The sequence below is a fragment of the Ceratotherium simum genome, chromosome 2, assembly GCF_057802395.1.
Source record: "Ceratotherium simum simum isolate JZ-2026a chromosome 2, ASM5780239v1, whole genome shotgun sequence".
NCBI lineage: Eukaryota > Metazoa > Chordata > Mammalia > Perissodactyla > Rhinocerotidae > Ceratotherium > Ceratotherium simum.
In genome coordinates this window covers 14,999,677-15,019,019 of record NC_141901.1, presented here as the reverse complement: position 1 = coordinate 15,019,019, position 19,343 = coordinate 14,999,677, and the positions used below count along the sequence as shown (strand labels likewise).

General features: G+C 39.6%; 1 protein-coding gene across 7 annotated transcripts in view; it reads right to left on the bottom strand.

The window, feature by feature from the left end:
- Positions 1-18,539, bottom strand: part of TDRD5 (tudor domain containing 5) — a 107,030-nt gene extending 88,491 nt beyond the window's left edge. For 2 of the 7 annotated variants that reach the window (XM_087438514.1, XM_087438517.1), the window contains exons 1-4: positions 14,086-14,143; positions 12,862-13,099; positions 11,841-12,248; positions 10,473-10,666 (exon numbers count right to left, since the gene is read on the bottom strand). In XM_087438514.1, the coding sequence (XP_087294640.1) occupies positions 10,473-10,666; positions 11,841-12,248; positions 12,862-13,093 (834 nt within the window). In that variant the 5' untranslated portion in view covers positions 13,094-13,099; positions 14,086-14,143. Of the gene's footprint in view, positions 1-10,472; positions 10,667-11,840; positions 12,249-12,861; positions 13,100-13,723; positions 13,893-14,085; positions 14,208-14,229; positions 14,522-18,392 lie in introns of those variants that run through there. The other 5 variants (XM_087438531.1, XM_014783383.2, XM_087438534.1 and 2 more) reach the window with 5 other exon arrangements.
- Positions 18,540-19,343: the final 804 nt, after the last annotated feature.

The following is a 19,343-nucleotide window of genomic DNA, read 5'->3' as shown; positions in this document are numbered from 1 at the left end:
CAAAACTGAATCAAGAAGAGATAGAGAACCTGAATAGACCAATCACAAGAGATTGAAACAGTAATCAAAAACCTCCCAAAAAATAGAAGTCCAGGACCAGATGGCTTCTCTGGAGAATTTTACCAAACGTTCAAAGAATACTTAATACCTATCCTTCTCAAACTATTCCAAAAAACAGAGGAAGATGGAACGCTTGCCAACACATTCTATGAGGCCAACATCACCCTGATACCAAAGCCAGGCAAAGACAATTCTAAGAAGGAACCAATATCCCTGATGAACATAGATGCAAAAATCCTCAACAAAATACTGGCAAACCCAATACAGCAATACATTACAAAGATCATACACCATGATCAAGTGGGATTTATACCAGGGACACAGGGATGGTTCAACATCTGCAAATCAATCAATGTGATACACCACATTAACAAAATGAGGAATAAAAACCATATGATTATCTCAATAGATGCAGAGAAGGCTTCTGACAAGATCCAACATCGATTTATGATAAAAACTCTCAACAAAATGGGTATAGAAGGCAAGTACCTTAACATAATAAAGGCCATATATGACAAACCCACAGCCAAAATCATACTCAATGGGGAAAATCTGAAAGCCATCCCTCTGAAAACAGGGACAAGACAAGGGTGCCCACTCTCGCCACTCTTCTTCAACACAGTACTGGAGGTTCTGGCCAGAGCAATTAGGCAAGAAAAAGGAACAAAAGGAATCCAAATAGGCAACAAAAAAGTGAAACCCTCACTGTTTGCAGATGACATGATCTTATATATAGAAAACTCTAAAGAATCCATCAGAAAACTATTAGAAATAATCAACAACTACAGCCAAGTGGCAGGGTACAAAATCAACTTACAGGGCCGGCCCCGTGGCTTAGCGGTTAAGTGCGTGCGCTCCACTGCTGGCAGCCCGGGTTCGGATCCCGGGCGCGCACCGACGCACCGCTTCTCCAGCCATGATGAGGCCGCGTCCCACATACAGCAACTAGAAGGATGTGCAACTATGACATACAACTATCTACTGGGGCTTTAGGGCAAAAAAAAAGGAGGAGGATTGGCAATAGATGTTAGCTCAGAGCTGGTCTTCCTCCACAAAAAAAGAGGACAATTAGCATGGATGTTAGCTCAGGGCTGATCTTCCTCACAAAAAAGTAAAAAATAAAAAAAATTAAAAATAAATAAATAAATCAACTCACAGAAATCAGTTGCATTTCTATATAGCAATAACGAACTAACAGAAAAAAACTCAAGGAGACAATCCCATTTAGAATTGCAACAAAACGAATAAAATATCTAGGAGTAAATTTAACCAAGGAAGTGAAAGACCTATACAATGACAATTATAAGACATTATTGAGTGAAATCAATGATGACATAAAGAAATGGAAAAATATTGTATGTACTTGGATTGGAAGAATAAACATTGTTAAAATGTCCATACTACCTAAAGCAATCTATAGATTCAATGCAATCCCAATCAGAATCCCAATGACATTCTTCACAGAAATAGAACAAAGAATACTAACATTCATATGGGGCAACAAAAGACCCCGTATAGCTAAAGCAATCCTGAAAAAGAAGAACAAGGCTGGAGGCATCAAAATCCCTGAGTTCAAAACATACTACAAAGTGATAGTAATTAAAACAGCATGGTACTGGTACAAAAACAGATACACAGATCAATGGAACAGAATTGAAAGTCCAGAAATAAAACCTCATATGTATGGGCAGCTAATTTTTGACAAAGGAGCTAAGGATATACAGTGGAGAAAGGAAAGTCTCTTCATTAAATGGTGCTGGGAAAACTGGACAGCCACTTGCAAAAGAATGAAAGTAGACCGTCTTCTTTCGCCAAACACAAAAATTAACTCAAAATGGATCAAAGACCTGAAGGTGAGACCTGAAACTATAAAACTCCTGGAGGAAAATATAGGTAGTACACTACTTGTCATCAGCCATAAAGGGATCTTTTTGAATTTCATGTCTACTCAGACAAGGGAAACAAAAGAAAAAATAAACAAGTGGGACTTCATCATATTAAAGAGCTTCTACAAGGCAAATGAAACCAGGATCAAAATTAATAGGGAACCCACCAGCTGGGAAAAAATATTTGCAAACCGTATATCTGACAAGGGATTAATCTCCATAATATATAAAGAACTCATACAACTGAATAACAAATCAAAAAATGGGCAGAGGAAATGAACAGACACTTCTCCAAAGAAGATATACAGATGGCCAATAGGCACATGAAAAGATGCTGAACATCACTAATCATCAGGGAAATGCAAATCAAAACCACACGAAGATATCACCTTACACCCATTAGAATGGCTATAATCACCAAGACAAAAAGCAACAAATGCTGGAGAGGCTGTGGAGAAATGGGAACCCTAATCCACTGCTGGTGGGAATGCAAACTGGTGCAGCCTCTATGGAAAACAGTATGGAGATTCCTCAAAAAATTAAAAATCGAAATACCTTTTCATCCAGCTATCCCACTACTGGGTATCTACCCAATGAACCTGAAATCAACAATCTAAAGAGGCTTATGCACCCCTATGTTCATCGCAGCATTATTCACTATAGCCCAAGAGTCCCTCTATTGATGACTGGACAAAGATGATGTGGTATATATATACCATGGAATACTACTCAGCCATTAAAAAAACCACAAAATCGTCCCATTTGCAACAATATGGATGGACCTGGAGGGTATTATGTTAAGTGAAATAAGCCAGAAAGAGAAAGACAAACAGTGCATGATTTCACTCATATGTGGAAGATAAACCAACACACAGACAGATAGAACTGTTTGGTGGTTACCAGGGGCTACGAGGGTGGGTGGTAGGCACAAGGGGTGGAAGGACGCATTTATATGGTGACTGATAAACAATAATGTACAACAAAAATTCCACAATAAAAAAAATTTTGAAAAAAAACAAACTGTACAGCTGTACAAAAATATTTCCTTTCTTCATATCCTTATTATATAAGCTTTTTTCTATTTAAAAAAATTTTTTTTTTACTTTTTAAACTGTTGTGTTAAAAACTAAGACACAAACACACACATTAGTCTAGGTCTACACAGGGTCTGGATCATCAATATCACTGTCTTCCACCTCCACATCTTGTCCCACTGGAAGGTCTTCAGTGGCAATAACACACATGAAGCTGTCATCTCCTATGACAACAAAGCCTTCTTCTGGAATACCTCCTGAAGGACCTGCCTGAGGCTCTTCATGAGGAGGTGTGTGTCACTCTTTTCAAAAATATGTCCACGGTGGTTTACTTGATTTCTTTTTTTTTTTTAATCATAGATTTGCTTGCAAACAGACAATACACCATGAACATTCATCTCTATTAATAAAAACCTTTTGTTGCTAGGGTTCATGTTTTTAGATTTTTTAAGGAGCTTGCTGAGATCTGCAAAAGCTTCTGCTAAACATTTCACTGTGAATTTTCCTGGAGGTTCTTCTTTTTCTTCTCCTGCAGTTTTCTTTTCTCTTGCCTCTTCTTCAGCTATGTACTCCTATCCCAGTTCCAACTCCTAATTAGTCAATTCCCCAGGAACCACATCTAGGAGCTCCTCAATGTCAATCTTATCCACACCCAGATTAAAGCTGTTTGCCATCTCAACCACAGCCTTGCTGATTTTTGAAACATCCTCATCCTTGGCAAATCCTTAGAAGTCACGGACAAACCTCTTGAGTGTCTTCTTCCACATGCTCTAGGCGATAGGAATTTTTCAGCTCCATTATAGTTTTATGGGACCACCATTGTACATGCAGCCCGTCACTGACTGAAACGCTGATAAATGGCACATGACTGTATAGTCAACTGATCTTTGTCAAAGGAGCAAAGGCAATACAATAGAGCAAAGATAGTCTTTTCAACGATGGTGCTGGAACAACTAGACATCCACATGCAAAAAACTGAATTTAGACACAGACCTTAGATCCTTCACAAAAATTAACTCAAAATGGATCACAGACTTAAACATAAAATACAGACTATAAAAATATCCAAGAAGATCACACAGGAGAACACCTAGATGACCTTGGGTATGGCAATGACTTATTAGATAAAACACCAAAGGCAAAATCCATGATAGAAATAATTGATAAGCTGGACTTCATTAAAATTTAAAACTTCTGCTCTGTGAAAGACAATGTCAAGAGAATGAGAAGACAAGCCACAGACTGTGAAAGAATATTTGCAAACGACATATGTGATAAAGGGCTGTCACTGAAAATACACAAAGAACTCTTAAAACTCTACAATAAGAAAACCGAGAACCCAATTAAAAAATGGCCAAAAGACCTGAACAGACATTTCACCAAGAAAATACACAGGTGGCAAGTAAGCATTTGAAAAGATGTTCCACATCATATGTCATTAGGGAATTGTAAATTAAAACAACAGTGAGATACTACTACACACCTATTACAATAGCCAAAATCCAAAACACTAACAACACTAAATGCCAGTGAGGATGTGGAGTGACAGGAACTCTCATTCATTGCTGGTGGGAATGCAAAATGGTACAGACACTTTGGAAGGGAGTTTGACAGTTTATTGTAAAACTAAACTTACTCTTATCATCCAGCCATCATGCTCCTTGGTATTTACCCAAAGGAGTAAATTGTCCACACAACAAACTGCATATATTTTTACAGCAGTTTATTCATAATTGCTAAAACTTGGAAGCAACCAAGATGTCCTTCAGTAGGTGAATGGGTAAATAAACTGGTACATCCAGACAATGGAATATTATTAAGTGTTAAAAAGAAATAAGTTATCAAGCCATGAGAAGACATGGGAGAACCTTAAATGTGTATTTAATAATTAAGTAAAAAAAGGCAATGTGATAAGGCTATATATTGTATGATTCTGACTGCATGGTATTCTGGAAAAGGCAGAAGTATGGAGATAGCAAAAAGATCAGCAGTTGCTAGGGGCTAGGCAGGAAGAAAAGATAAGCAGACGAAGCACAGATGATTTTGGGGGCAGTGAAACTATTCTGTATGATACGACAATGCTGGATACACGTCATTACAAATTTGTCAAAACCCACAGAATTTAAAATACCAAGAGTGAACTCTAATGTAAACTACAGACTTTGGGTGATTATGACATGTCAGTGGAGGTTCATTAATTATAACAAAGATACCAGTCTGGTGCAGGACACTCATAGTAGAGAGGCTGTGTGAATGTGGGGGCAGGGAGCATAACAGAACTCTCTGCTCAATTTTGCTGTTAACCTAAAATTTCTCTAAAAAAATTTGTTTAAAAAAATTAATTCAAAAGAAAGAAGGAAAAATGGGGGAAAAAAACAAAACAAAGTGCAAGATAGATTTAAATCCAACCATATCAGTAATCACATTAAATTTAAATGGTATAAATACTCCCAATAAATGACAGAGATTGTCAGATTAGATATAAAAAGCAAGACACAACTATATGCTGCCTACATGAAACCCATTTTATAAGTAAAACAAGTAGGTTAAAAATAAAAGGATGTAAAAAGATACACAATGTTAACATTACATCTAAAGAAAGCTGGTATGACTATGGCAATATCCAAGTAGACTACAGAACAATGAATATGATGAGCAATGAAGAGAGATATTTCATAATGATAAAAAGGGCAATTCATCAGGAACACATATCAATCCTAAATGTGTATGCACCTAACAGAGATTCAAAAATATCTAAAGATAAAAGGTAAAATAGACAAATCCACAATTATATTTGAAGGTTTCAATACTGCTCCCTCAGTAATTCATTGCAAAAGTAGGAAAACATCAGTAAAAATATAGAATTCCTGAATTACACCCTAACTAACTTTACTAACTGACACTTATAGGACACTCTAATCAAATATAGCAAGATGCACATTCTTTTGAAGTGGATCTGAAATATTCACCAAGACAAACATATTATGGGCCATATAACAAGTGTCAACAAATTTACAAGAAATTAAATGACTGTTCTCTGAACACAATGAAATTAAATTAGAACTCAACAACATTTATGAAAAATCCCCAAATATTTGAAAATTAAACAACACACTTCCAAATAATCCATAAGAGAGAAGAAATCACAAGGGAAATGAGAAAATATTTTGAACTGAATGAAAATGAAAATATAACATATCAAAATTTGTGAGATGCAGCTAAAGCAATATTTAGAGTAAATTCATAGCCTTAAATGTTTATACTGGAAAAGAAGGACCAAAATCAACAATCAAACTTCTACCTTAAGAGCAAGAAGAGAAAACTAAGCCAAAGTAAATAAAAAGAAGGAAATAGTAAAGATAACCACAGAAACAAGTGAAATAGAAAACAGAAAAATCAATAAAACCAAAAGCTGGTTCTTTGAAAAATAAATGGATAAATCTTTAGTCAGACTGATCATGAAAAAGAGAGAAACGACACAAATTATCAGTATTAGGAATGAGAGGAGCTTCACCACAGATCCTACAGACCTTAAAAAGATACTGAGTGAATATTATAAACAACTTTACTTCAACAAATTGGATAACTTAGATGAAATGGACAACTTCTTGAAAAACATAAAGTACCAAAGCTCACTCAAGTAGAAATGGATAATCTGAATAGCTCTTTATCTATTAAAGAAACTGCGTCTATAGTTGAAAATCTTTCCAAAAGAAAACCCCCAGCCCAGAACCCCCAGCCCAGTTTGCTTCACTGATGAATTCTTTGAAATATTTAAGAAAAACTAATACAAACTCTTTCAGAATAAAGAAAAACTTCCCAACTCATTTCAAGAGGCCTGTATTACCATGATTCCAAAACCAGACAAAACATTACAAGAAAAGAACTACAGAACAATAAACCTTATGAACATAAAAATCCTTAAGATATCAGCAAATTAAGTCCAGCAATATATAAAAAGGACAATACATGATGAACAAGTGGGATTCATCCAGCAATATAAGGTTGGCTTAACATTAAAAAAAAAATCAATGTAATTTATGATATAAACAGACTTTTTTTAAAAACCCTATAAGATTCTGACTCCAATTACAAGGCATACGTGGGTTTTCCCCCACATCTAAGCAATTCTCCAACACCAGCTGGGTGTCCTACAATTCAGCTCATTTCTGACACTATCTACCTGGAGACAGGGTCAGATTCCACAGGTTAAGGGCCAAGTCCTACAAGACTGCATGTGCCCCCCATCCCCCACTTCAGATGCCAATCACAAGCCCAGGCTATTACCTGTGCTTCTGACCAAGTGCCTGTATCAGAGGTTCCCACGATCTCCTCCTTGGGTTCAATTAATTTGCTAGAGCAGCTCACAGAACACAGAGAAACATTTTACTTACTAGATTACCGATTTATTATAAAAAGGCTATAACTCTACTACACCATATACAAAAATTAACTCAAAATGGACTAAAGACTTGAACATAAGACCTGAAACCATAAAACTACTGGAAGGAAATATATATGGTAAGCTCCTTGATATCCGTCTTGGCAATAATTTTTTGGATTTGTCACCAAAGTAAAGGCAACAAAAGCAAAAAAAAACAAGTGAGACTACATTAAACTAAAAAGCTTGAGCATAGCAAAGGAAACCAACAACAAAATGAAAAGGCAACCTACCAAATGGGAGAAAATATTTGTAAATCATATATTTGATAAGGAGTTAATATCCAAAATATATAAAGAACTCATACAATTCAATAGCAAAAAAAAAAATCTGATTAAAAGAGAGGCAGAGAATCTGAATAGACATTTTTCCAAAGAAGATATACAGACGGTCAACAGGTATGTGAAAAGGTGCTCAAAATCACTAATCATTAGGGAAATGCAAATCAAAGCCACAATGAGATATCACGTCACACCTGTTAGAATGACTTTTATCAAAAAGATAAGAAATCACAAGTGTTGGCAAGGGTGTAGAGAAAACAGAACCCTGGTGCACTGTTGGTGGGAATGTAAATTGGTGCAGCCACATGGAAAACAGTATGGAGGTTCCTCAAAAACAGTGCTGAGAGAATTTAAAGACTTAAATAAATGGAGAGATATACTATGGTCACTAATCAGCTGATTCAATACTGTTAAGATGTCAATCTTCTCCAAACTTATCCATAGATCCAATGCAATTCTAATCAAAGTCACAATAGCCATGTTTATCGTTTGTTTTGTTTTTTTATTGAGGTCATAATGGTTTATAACATTGTGAAATTTCAGGTGTACATTATTATTTATCAGTTTCCGTATAGACTGCATTGTGCTCACCACCACCAGTCTAATTTTTATCTGTCACCATATACATGTACCCCTTTACCCTTCTGCCCAACCCACAACCCCCTTTCCCTCTGGTAACTACTAATTTGTTTTCTTTGTCCATGTGTTTATCTTCCACACGTGAATGAAATCAACAACAGCCACATTTATTTTTAGTAGAAACTGACAAGCTGATTTATATCAAATTAAGTTTATATGGAAATGCAAAGAACCAAAGCAATGTGAAAAAAAACAAAGTTGCTGGACCTAACTATATAATTTCAAGATATTATCAAGCTACAGGAATCAAGATAGTGTGGTATTGGCAAATGGACAGACACGTAGATCAATGGACCAGAATAGAGTCCTGAAACAGACCTACACATACATGAGGTCAAGAGCTTTAACGGAGGTTCCAAAGTAATAAGATAGTTCAGTGAGGAAAAAAGTGTTTTTCAAAAAATAGTGTTGGAATAATTGGCTATCCATATGCAGAAAACTGTGATCTATATCTGGTACCTTATACAAAAATTAACTTGAAATGGATAATAGACCTGAGAGGTGAAATCATAAAACTTCTAGAAGAAAACACAGGAGATAATTTTTGTGACTTTGGCTTAAGCAAAGACCTATTTAGGTAGACAAGAATCAAAAGAAAAATATAAATTAGATTTCATCAAAATTAAAGACTCCTGCTTCACAAAAGACAGAATTAAGGAAATGAAGAGACAAGTATACACCAGGAGAAAATACTTCCAAAACATGTCTCTTGTACAAAGGACTTGTATCCAGAATACATAAATAATTCTTCTAACTCAATACAAAGACATTTCAATTTTTAAGAATGAGCAAGATGTGAATAGACACTTCAAAGATATACAAATGGAAAATATGCATATGAAAAGATGCCAAACATCATTCATCATTAGAGAAACTTTGATTAAAACCGTAATGAGATACCACTACACACCCATTCAAATGGCTAATATTTTAAAAATGGACAATACCAAATGTTCACACAGATGCAACTGCAACTCGCATACATAGCTCATGAGAAAGTAAAATCATAAGCCACTTTAGAAAACAGTTTGGCATTTTCTTATAAAGTTAAACATGCACTTACTGTATGACCCAGCAATCCTACTGCTAGGTTTTACCCAAGAGAAACGACATCTATGTTCATACAAAGTGTGCATACTTTGTTCATAGTGGCTTTATTCATAATACCCAAACGGGAAAGAAGCCATATATCACCTAATGGGAAATGGATAACAAATTGAGGTTTATCAATACAGTGGAATGATACTCAACCTGAAAAAGGAACAAATTACTGATACATACTGGATGTATCTCAAAAGCATCATGCTAAGTTAAAGAAGCTGGACACAAAAGGCTAGATGTTAACTCCATTTATATGAAACTCCTGGAAAGTCAAAATTATAGTTATAGAAAGCAGTGATTGCCTATACCTGCCGTTGGGGCAAGAGATCGACTAAAAAGTGGCATGAAGGAACTTTTGGTGGATGATGGAAATGTTCCCTTTCTTGATTTTGTGGTGATTACATGACTAGAAACGTTCGTCAAAACTCAAACTGTACATTTAAAACGGGTAAATTTTACTATATGTAAATTATGTTACTAAAGCTAATTTTTTTAAGTTATAGAAATAAGGCACTTTTATGTCTTGAATTTAATTTCCATGTGCTTATTCTGAGCTCTGCTTAAGTTGTTATCTTGCTAACTTAACCAAGACTTTGTTGGTTATCTGGCTAACTTAACCAAGACTTTGTTGGTTATATGCCAGCAGTTTTTATTCAAGGTCCTTTAGCACTGCAGTCCCAGAAAAATACCAGTACTATAGTGCTCAGGGCCAGCCATTCAGGTGAAGATACTCATGAGGTAAATTGCAAATATGCTTCTGTAACTTTGGTGAGAAGCTGGAACTAGAAATACAGATTTGGGAGTCATCTAAAGAAAACAGTAGAAACCATGGAGTTGATAAAATTGTACTCTTTTCTCACTGCCACCTCGCACTTCTTACTAACCCACAGAACCATAGAAAATGCTTAAATCTGAAATAAGTGAATGACTTGAATTTTTAAAGGTCAGCTTTTCCATCAAATCTAAGTAATAACCACTGAATTTAAACACATTTTCGGTGTATTTATATCCCCAAACTCGGATATCTCACCTGGTTTAACTTTTCAGTGTGATTCAGCCTTGAAGTCTCCACTACATTTGACTTAGAAGTCTTGTCCATGTTCAGTATTTGCTTTGGTGGTTCCATGTTTGAAGTGGGTTGTGAAAAGCGTGTCTTTGCTGCTGGGGAGCTTGTGGGGTATGACCCTTGTTGTTTCATTCTAAAAGGCTGGGTAAAAATTTTACCTTTTGTGAATAAAAGGAGAAAAACATTGTCACTAGAATTTCTAGTTTATTTTCTGGTGGTTATATACAGAGGCTACTGTGAGCTAACTGCCCTCAACTTACAACTAAAAATTAAAGAAATTAAGCTTACATTTTCATTATAAGCCAACAAAATTTACTTATAATGGAAGTGATTAGACATCTGTAAAAGAAAACCAAGAGATCCTAAGTGTATTACTGAAAAGGCTGGGGCTACCTAAAACTCCACTTAAGGTCACCTGAATACAACTACAGAAAGGCAGTAGACTACAGACTACCTATTGACTCCAGCCATGTGACTCTGGAAAAGTCATTTAACTTTCCTGAGCATTGGTTTCCTTATCTATAAGATGAGGTTACTCACCCTAACTTGTCTATGGTACCACCATGAGAATCCAAGGTAAAATGCTATACAAATAAGGTGGTTATCATTACAATATACAAATTACTGCAGTGCCTGCTACGATACCAAAAATCAGTGACAGGCAAGATCAGACAGCAAATGCTAATTTTTTCTTTTTTTGTGTGAGGATGATCAGCCCTGTGCTAACATCTGCCAATCCTCCTCTTTTTTTGCTGAGGAAGACTGGCCCTCATCTTCCATGCCCATCTTCCTCCACTTTATATGGGACGCCGCCACAGCATGGCTTGCCAAGCCGTGCGTCGGTGCGCGCCTGGGATCCGAACCGGCAAACCCCAGGCCACCTCAGCAGAGTGCACACACTTAACCGCTTGCGCCACCAGGCCGGCCCCTCTAACTACTATTTTTAAAACTTTTCATTTTCCATGTTATATCTTGTTTACATGAACACATATAACTAATGCTCATTTTCAGTGCTCTAGAGAGAACTGATCTTGTTTTTGTAATAATACCTACCAGTTATTATAAGCTTACTAAATGCCAGGCACTTTACAGACCTCATCTCATTTAATCCTCAGCACAACTCCAAGAGGCAAGTATTATTACTCCTATTGTAAAGATGAGGAAACTAAGGCTTAGACATTTTAAGTAACTTGCCTGAGATCACTCAGCTAGCAAGTGGGTAGAGCCAGGATTCAACTTCAACAAACTCTTGGAGCTTACATACTTCTATATGTGCCACGACTGCTTCAGAATTTGCTGTTCCACAGTAGTTACGAATGCTAACTTGCTTACCTGCTGGCCATCCTCTCTGCTTTTCCTCTGATACACTCTTCTTTAGCACCAACAAAGAACCTGCTCTGGTCTGCTCTACAGAAATAACATCCGAAGCGGCATTCAGCACTTCAAACATAGAAAGGAATCCATACTGCACATACTGGAATGATCGTCCAAATCGCTTGGTAAATGCCTTTTCAAAATCAGAGAGGAGAACAGGAGAAAACGCCAAGAGGTCTTTCAACTCACTCTTCACAACAGCTGGAAGAATAGGGGGCACCCTTCCTCGGTAAGGTACTCGCGGACGAGAGCTTGGCCCAGAGCAAGCACTGGCCCTTCCCTTCTGCATGGAGTTTCGAACTTTATGGCTGCTCCTCTGTTTGGCAACTAAACTTGCTATTCTTTTGGTGGATTCATCTGGAATGGCTAAGGAGGTGTGAAAAAAGAAATCTTATTTAGGTGAAAACTCACTCCCTTCTTTATCCTTTGTATCGGTGGCTATACAATTTTTAACTCTCCAAGGAACTGTGTATCCTAGCTAGCATGATAAACATGAAACCTTGCTTCTTCCCTTTCTTGCATTTTAGACAATGGCTTGTTAGCTCCTCTACCAGAGGATGAAGAGAGAAAGGTCAAGATCAATATATTATCACTACTGCTAATTGACTCCTGAAAGATCGGAAACTCAAGATGAATAATAAACTTCCCTACGATAATTTTTTGTACTTAGTGAAATTTAAGATATGATTTCACAACTAAAAAGTCCCATTGTTATGTTTCTCCCAATTTAAGGTGCAATAATCTGAAATCATATGCAAAATGTAGTTTTTAGTTTTTATGAATGCACATTTTTCTGGGGAAAGATTTCTTGATTTTGCTAAAGCTCTAACTCTGCCCACAACCTCAAAGGTGCCTATGATCCCCTTTCCCATCAAAAAATTAAAAGTCCCTGCCTGGGATGCAGGATGAGTGCCAGAACAATTCTTTACTAAGAGACTTATTATTACAAAGTTTATAGACCTTCAAATCTTAAACCTACCTTTCAATATTATGGTACCATCCCCACAGGGGCAGACACTGACAACATCAGGCATGTCCAACACCAGCTCCATAGTGGATCGGTACCCAAGGATTCGGAGTGGTAAATGGTTGCCAACCATGGAAAGGTACTCCTCTTCCAACTGCTGTGGGGTCAAACCATCTTTGGTGGAAATGAGAAGCGACCTTATTTCTTTCCTCAGGCATTCCTGTATACGCTCTTGTTCAGACATTGTACCCTACAGGATTTAAGAAACACTGCTCATGAGGAAAAGCAGACAAACGCCCTCCCCCAACCAAAAAAAAAAGTTTAAAACGACCAATAGCGGAATATAAAACCGAGATGCGAGTTTTAAGTGGTTAAGGCAGAATCAGTATTGCGAGTGTCCTCTAAAACTTGCGCAGCTCCCCCCACAATTCAAACTGTAAAGCTCAACCTGTCTTGATTAACCAACGTGGGTCTCAAGAAATCACTGCCACTAGCTAACGTGTAGAAGTCCAAGTTCCTGGCTGGTTTTTGCTGAAGGGTTAACTGGGGTTTGCTTGGGGTCTTAGTCCACACTGCAAACTTCGTGAGAGAAAGAATCTCTCGTCGACTCTCTGGGAACCAGGACTGGGAACCGGGCAAACGCAGTACCGCCCTCCCCAGGGCCAGGAGGGGGCTCCATGTAAGCACGTTCGCGCCGGCGTAGTTTCTCCAGCCCACACCGACTGGCAGGCTCGCCGCGTCCTCTTACGAAGTCAACCACCTCCTCTTCCCCCGCCCCGTCTCCATTCTACCCGGGGAGGGGGTCCCCTTCCCCGCTCTGCCGCCAACGTTTCTCACTGCCCCTGGCGGAGTGGGGAGCTATCCTTCCACCTACCCGGGGACTGTCCACGACCTGGGGTGAAAGAGGCAGGCGGAGAACCCCTCTGCGGCCCTGCCCGGCCGCCCCTCCCCCGTCTCGCCCCCGCGCCGGCGCTGCGGTTGCCGGCGGGAGAGCCCAACGCGCTCCCGAGACGCGCGGCCAACGCAGAGCAGCTGCGGAGGCGGCCCGCGCGCCTGCGCACCGGTGCCCGAGGGCCGGCGGGGTGCGCCCGGGCGCCGCACGCCAGCCCCGGGGGCGCGCGGCCCGTGTGACGGTTGGGCAGGACTGGCCGCTCGGGGGTCTCGTCTGGGGTTGCGGGGCCGCTTGGCTGGACTCCCAGGCAGCGTAGGCTGCCTTCTGGGGTCGCCGGAGCCTACCTCCTCCTCCGACGTGACTGGAAGGCGCGAGGTGGGGCTGCGGCGGGAGAACCCTTCCAACCACCTCCGGGCAGGGGGCCGTCCCGCCTTACGACGGGAGGAGGAGGCCGCGAGGATCTTAACCCGGGTGTGCCTCAGAATCACCTGTGGAGCTTATTTAAGGGGGAGAAAAGACGCCTAGGTCTGATCAGCAGAGATCTTGATTCAGTAGGTCTCTTTGGAGGAAATTACAGGCAATTCTGACGCTTGGTGGAGAATCACTACAGAGCTAGATGCAGCTTAAGCTCCCTGAAGAGAGGAATGGGAGGGGCGAGGGGAGCTTCTTGAATGAATGGAGAACATTCCAGGCACCACTGGAGATACCAGAGGTGGGAAACTAAAGAAGAGGCTGTATTGGGGAAAATAACCTGGGGATGTATTTATTGGATAGATGGAATGAAGCAGATTTATAAGGTCTTTGAAAACCAGAAAACAGTAGTTTGAGGTATAGAATAGAAAGGCATAATATAAAGACTTTCACCTTAAAATGTACAATCTAAAGGAACAGACAAACCAAAAGATAAGGAATCTGAATCAAGAAGGAAACCTGAGCACACACATCTGTCTTATCTCCCATGACATATTAAATCCAAAAAACGCTCTGGGGAACAAAATGTTCCATCAATGAGCCAGGAATATTGAGGAATCCCTGAAAGAAAAAAAATAGAAGAGACTTATGCGCTGGTTTATAGCAGAATGGACAGGGCTAAATAGCAAATTAACAAAAAGGAAAATGATGAGATGTGAAGAATGGATCCAGACATTCCAACATCTGAATGACAGATGATATAGAAACAGCAGAAAGAATGGTGGTGAGAGTTAAGGGGTTAAAAAAGAAGAAAATGTCCCAGATTTTCTGATTAAAAGGGCCCACTAAGTCCTTAGAATAACTAATGAAAAAAGATCCCATCCTAGACAAAGCCTAGGAGAAAGGGAATCAAGAGTTTTTATATAGAAATATGTTACCTATAAAGCAATGGAAATTAGATTGCCATTTGATTTCTCAGTGGGACAATAACTTCAAAGCTGAAACCGGAATCCTTTACCCAGCCAAATCAGCATTCAAGTGGGGGAAAAGAAAAAACATTTTCAGTCATGCAAGGATTCAGAAAGTTTATCATCTCACTAAATAATTTGAGAATGACTCCTGCAAAATGAACAATGAATGAATTGAAAAAACACATTATTTCAGATTCTCATTCCCCATTATCTGAGATAACAGGTAACACATATTGAGCACTTAACTACATACTCTTTACATAGATTATCTAATTTTCTTCCCAATTACTCTGAGAAAGTTACAATTATCCCCCATTTTAAAGTGAAGAAACTAATATAAAAATATAAACCTAATGATTGCATCTAGAAAGTTATTGCTGCATAATGTGAAAAAAGAGAGATTTTTAAAAAGATATTCTGAAGCTAAATCCCAGATCAATAACTGCAAACTGAGTGTCAGGGACTGTCTGAGTTGCTTCAACAAGGAGACCCCATTTGGGAGTGTAGCTACAATTGGAATCATCACTTGGTGGGTTTACAATAATGCACTGTCATTCTCCAAGACCTGTCAGTCTTTTGTGGTGGCTAACCTGGGAAGCGAACGGGAATGCAGTGAAAACCATCACACCCGCATCTTTCACTCCTTTGATGGTGACACGCACCTCTGCAATTCTCCAGGTGTGTGTCATGCTTCTGATGTACAATTTTGGGACTCCACTTGGCACTTCCTACCAGAATAGCCCTTACTCAGTGAGTGAATGCACCAATGTAGGAATTCTGTCAGTTGCTAAGATCACTTGTTCCACCTACTCACTTGGCAGGTAGGGTACATAACCATAGGATGAATTCACAGTCCCCCTAGCCCTGCCTAAAGGTGAACTTGGGCCAGAATTAACTCATTTATCACCTAACCCCTTTAAGCTCAGAATGTTGATGGTAAACAGTGATATTTTGGGTCCCAAAAATTAGTGTTGGTTTGTAATTAGTAAGTGATAGTCATGGCAAAGTTTAGGTACTTCCTTTTCTCCAGAGCAGTTATCCATAGAGGATCACAAGGCCTCAGGGGAAAGGCTAGGATGAAAGTTTTCAGTACTTTGGTACAGTGTTTCGGCAGCATCCTTCCTTAAGAACATTTAGGCTACACTCAAGAGGCCCCGGGCCTGCGATCTGCTTTAGTTCTGGGAATAGGGTGACAAATCATGTCTCTCTTGCTCATGAGAGGCCTCTGTCCCCCAGACCTAGTATTGTGTTTTATGGGTTTGTTTGCTTTTGTTGTTACACAAATCAAAAAGGACTTAGTGGGTCATTTTTGGAGTTCATTCCTTGGGATCCTACAATTAATTAACCACAACTAGAAAGCTCTGTGAGTCAAACCAATATGTTTTCCACCGTGCTGCCTATTATAATGACCAGAGCCCACTTTTCTCCTGGTAATTAACTGTCTCCACCTGGTCTCCTCCCATCCCTGCTTGCATCTGGGAGTGTATTTCAAGTGCAGCTGCTCCTACCAGCATTCCTGCCTCAGAAAACAGCCAGTAAAGAGTTTTTGTGTGTGTGTTTTTAAGCTTCTGAAGCTTTAATATATGCCTCATGACAAGACTGAGAGAATCTTTTGAAAAACACAGTGAGGGAGTGGGTGAGTTAGAAGCTGGTGATAGAACCAATACAGCATTCCTGCTTGCCAAAGCTTTTTTAACATTATGCCCAATTTGGGGCCATCTGACACCACTGTTCAATTCTATTTCCCACAGTAATTATTCCAAGCCTTTGCCATCCCTCTTACACTTCTTACTCACTCCTGCCTTGCCACTAGAAAATGACTTTGCTCAAACTCCAGAGAAAATGGAGGCTTTCATACATGAACCCCCTAAACTTGCAGCCCAGGCCTCAAAACTAGCCCCTCTCAATCTTTCCCAATGGCCTCAGGGGGTGAGGGGCCATCCATCCTACCCATCCATCCCATTCTTGAGTCTATCCCCTCAACTCCTCTAGGACCATCACTTTTACCTTTGGTTATTATTACACAGTCCTGTATATTCAACAACTCTTTACAGACTCCTTTCCTATAACATAAAAGTATGCTCTAATACTTTTTATCTTATACACACACAACGTACAGAAGGAGAGAGAGAGAAAAACACTTTCTTTTGACCTACATCTCCCTCTAGCCATTCCTCCATGGCTAAATCCTTGAATAAACAATCCACACTCATTTTTTCCCACTTTTTCATCCACCATTCACTACTCAATCTAAAGCAATCTGCTTGCTACTCTGGACAGCTTAAGTTATTTTTAGCAAAATCATTAATGAGAAATGCTCTAGTGGACAAATCTTAAGGACTTTTCAGTCTTTTCATCTTAGATGACCTCTGCTGTTTACTCTTGGTGTCTACTCCCTTTTTGAAAATCTCTCCTCTGTGGGTTTCCATGACGCTAACGCATGGGCTTGGCTCCTAGCTTTCTGCTCTACTTTCTATTTCTGTTATTCCATTAAATGTCCGTGCACCCCAGGGTCTGTCCTTGGCCCTTCTCCTTTCCTCTTCCCCTCTCTTCCTAAGTGACCTTTTTCACTCGCACAGTTTCAGCTTTGGTAAATGCCTTCCAAAAGGCATGTTCACTCAAGCAACAAATACTTTTTAGTTCCTACTAAGTGCCAGGCACTGTTCTAGAAGATGGGACTACAAGAGTGTGCAAAACAAAGCTCCTGTTCTCCTGGACCTTACCAAGGACAAACAAAAAGCAGGCAAATATATAATATATAATGTCAAGTAATGGTAAGTGCTCTTAAGAAAAATAAACCAGGGTAAGGGAGTGAGAAGGGGCTGCTTTAAATGGAGTATTTAGAAAACACTTTTGTTTAACCTCTGTGACAGTGGTTCTCAGCGTGACTCCAGACCAGCAGCATAACCTGGACTTGTTAGAAATGCAAATTCTCAGGCCCACCCAGACCTGCTGAATCAAAACTGGCGGGGGAGGGGAGTGGAGTCCAGCAATCTGGTTTAACAAGCCCTCCAGGTGCCTGCTAAAGTGAGAATCACCGCTCTAGAGCAGCTTCTCACCGCTTGTGCCATGAATAGATTACAGGTGGGCAGTCTAATACTCATTTTCTAAGCCCACCAGGCAGCTTGCGGATTGAAGGGAGGGGAGGTGCTGGGAGCCCTGCAGCCCAAAGTAGCCTCCACCCTGACTTTCCAGAAGGCAACCAAGTGGGGTCAGCGGGCATGCCCACAGGCCTCCAGGTAGCAAGATAAGAGTCATTCAACACTCACTGATCCGTTGCAAGACGCTGGGCTCCGCCAAGGATCTCCTTCCGCCCCACTCGGACGCGCGAGTGAAGTTTTGGTCTGGTGCGCAAGGAGGCTGCGCAGCACAAAGCGAGGCCCCGGGTAGCCGGGCGGGGTTCCTGCTGCGCGCGTGTTCCCGCCCTTACGGCAGCTTCCACTCCAGCCACGCTGCGACTGCTCTTACTAGTGCGTGTGCCGGGCTCCCTGAAGTTTCATTATTTTGAAATACTCGTTATGAAAAAGTTTGATTAGATTTGAAATCCATTTACATCATCACAAGAAATATCAAAATTACACTTGATGGATTCCTTGGATCCTTTTAAGTTCACACCGTTGTAAATTTGTAAGTGGTTTTAAAAACTTAATCATTTCACAATGTATACGTATACGAAATCATCACATTGTACACCTTAAATATATACAATTTTTATTTGTCAATATACCTCAAGAAAGCTGGAAAATGAATACATAAATACACAAATAAAACTTTTTAAATTGTGTGAACACGTTTCTCATCCCTAACAAAAATATAAAGAGCTTATTAAAAAGTCTTGATTTCCGGGGGCTGGCGCATGGCGTAGTCGTTAAGTTCATTCCCCTTCAGCAGCCCCGGGTCTGCAGGTTTGGATCCCAGGCACGTACTTATGCACCGCTTATCAAGCCATGCTGTGGTGGCATCCCACACATAAAGTAGAGGAAGATGGGCACAGATGTTAGCCCAGGGCCAATCTTCCTCAGCAAAAAGAGGAGGATTGGCAACAGATGTTAGCTCAAGGCTAATCTTCCTTGCCAAAAAAAAAAACACGTCTTGATTAGGAATTTCAGGTAACCATTTCAAACAAAAAATTTGTATTTGTGGAAGCAAGCTCAAGTTTCTATCTTAAATTGTGAAATATTTTATTTGTATACAAATTTAATTTACTGATATTGAATCCC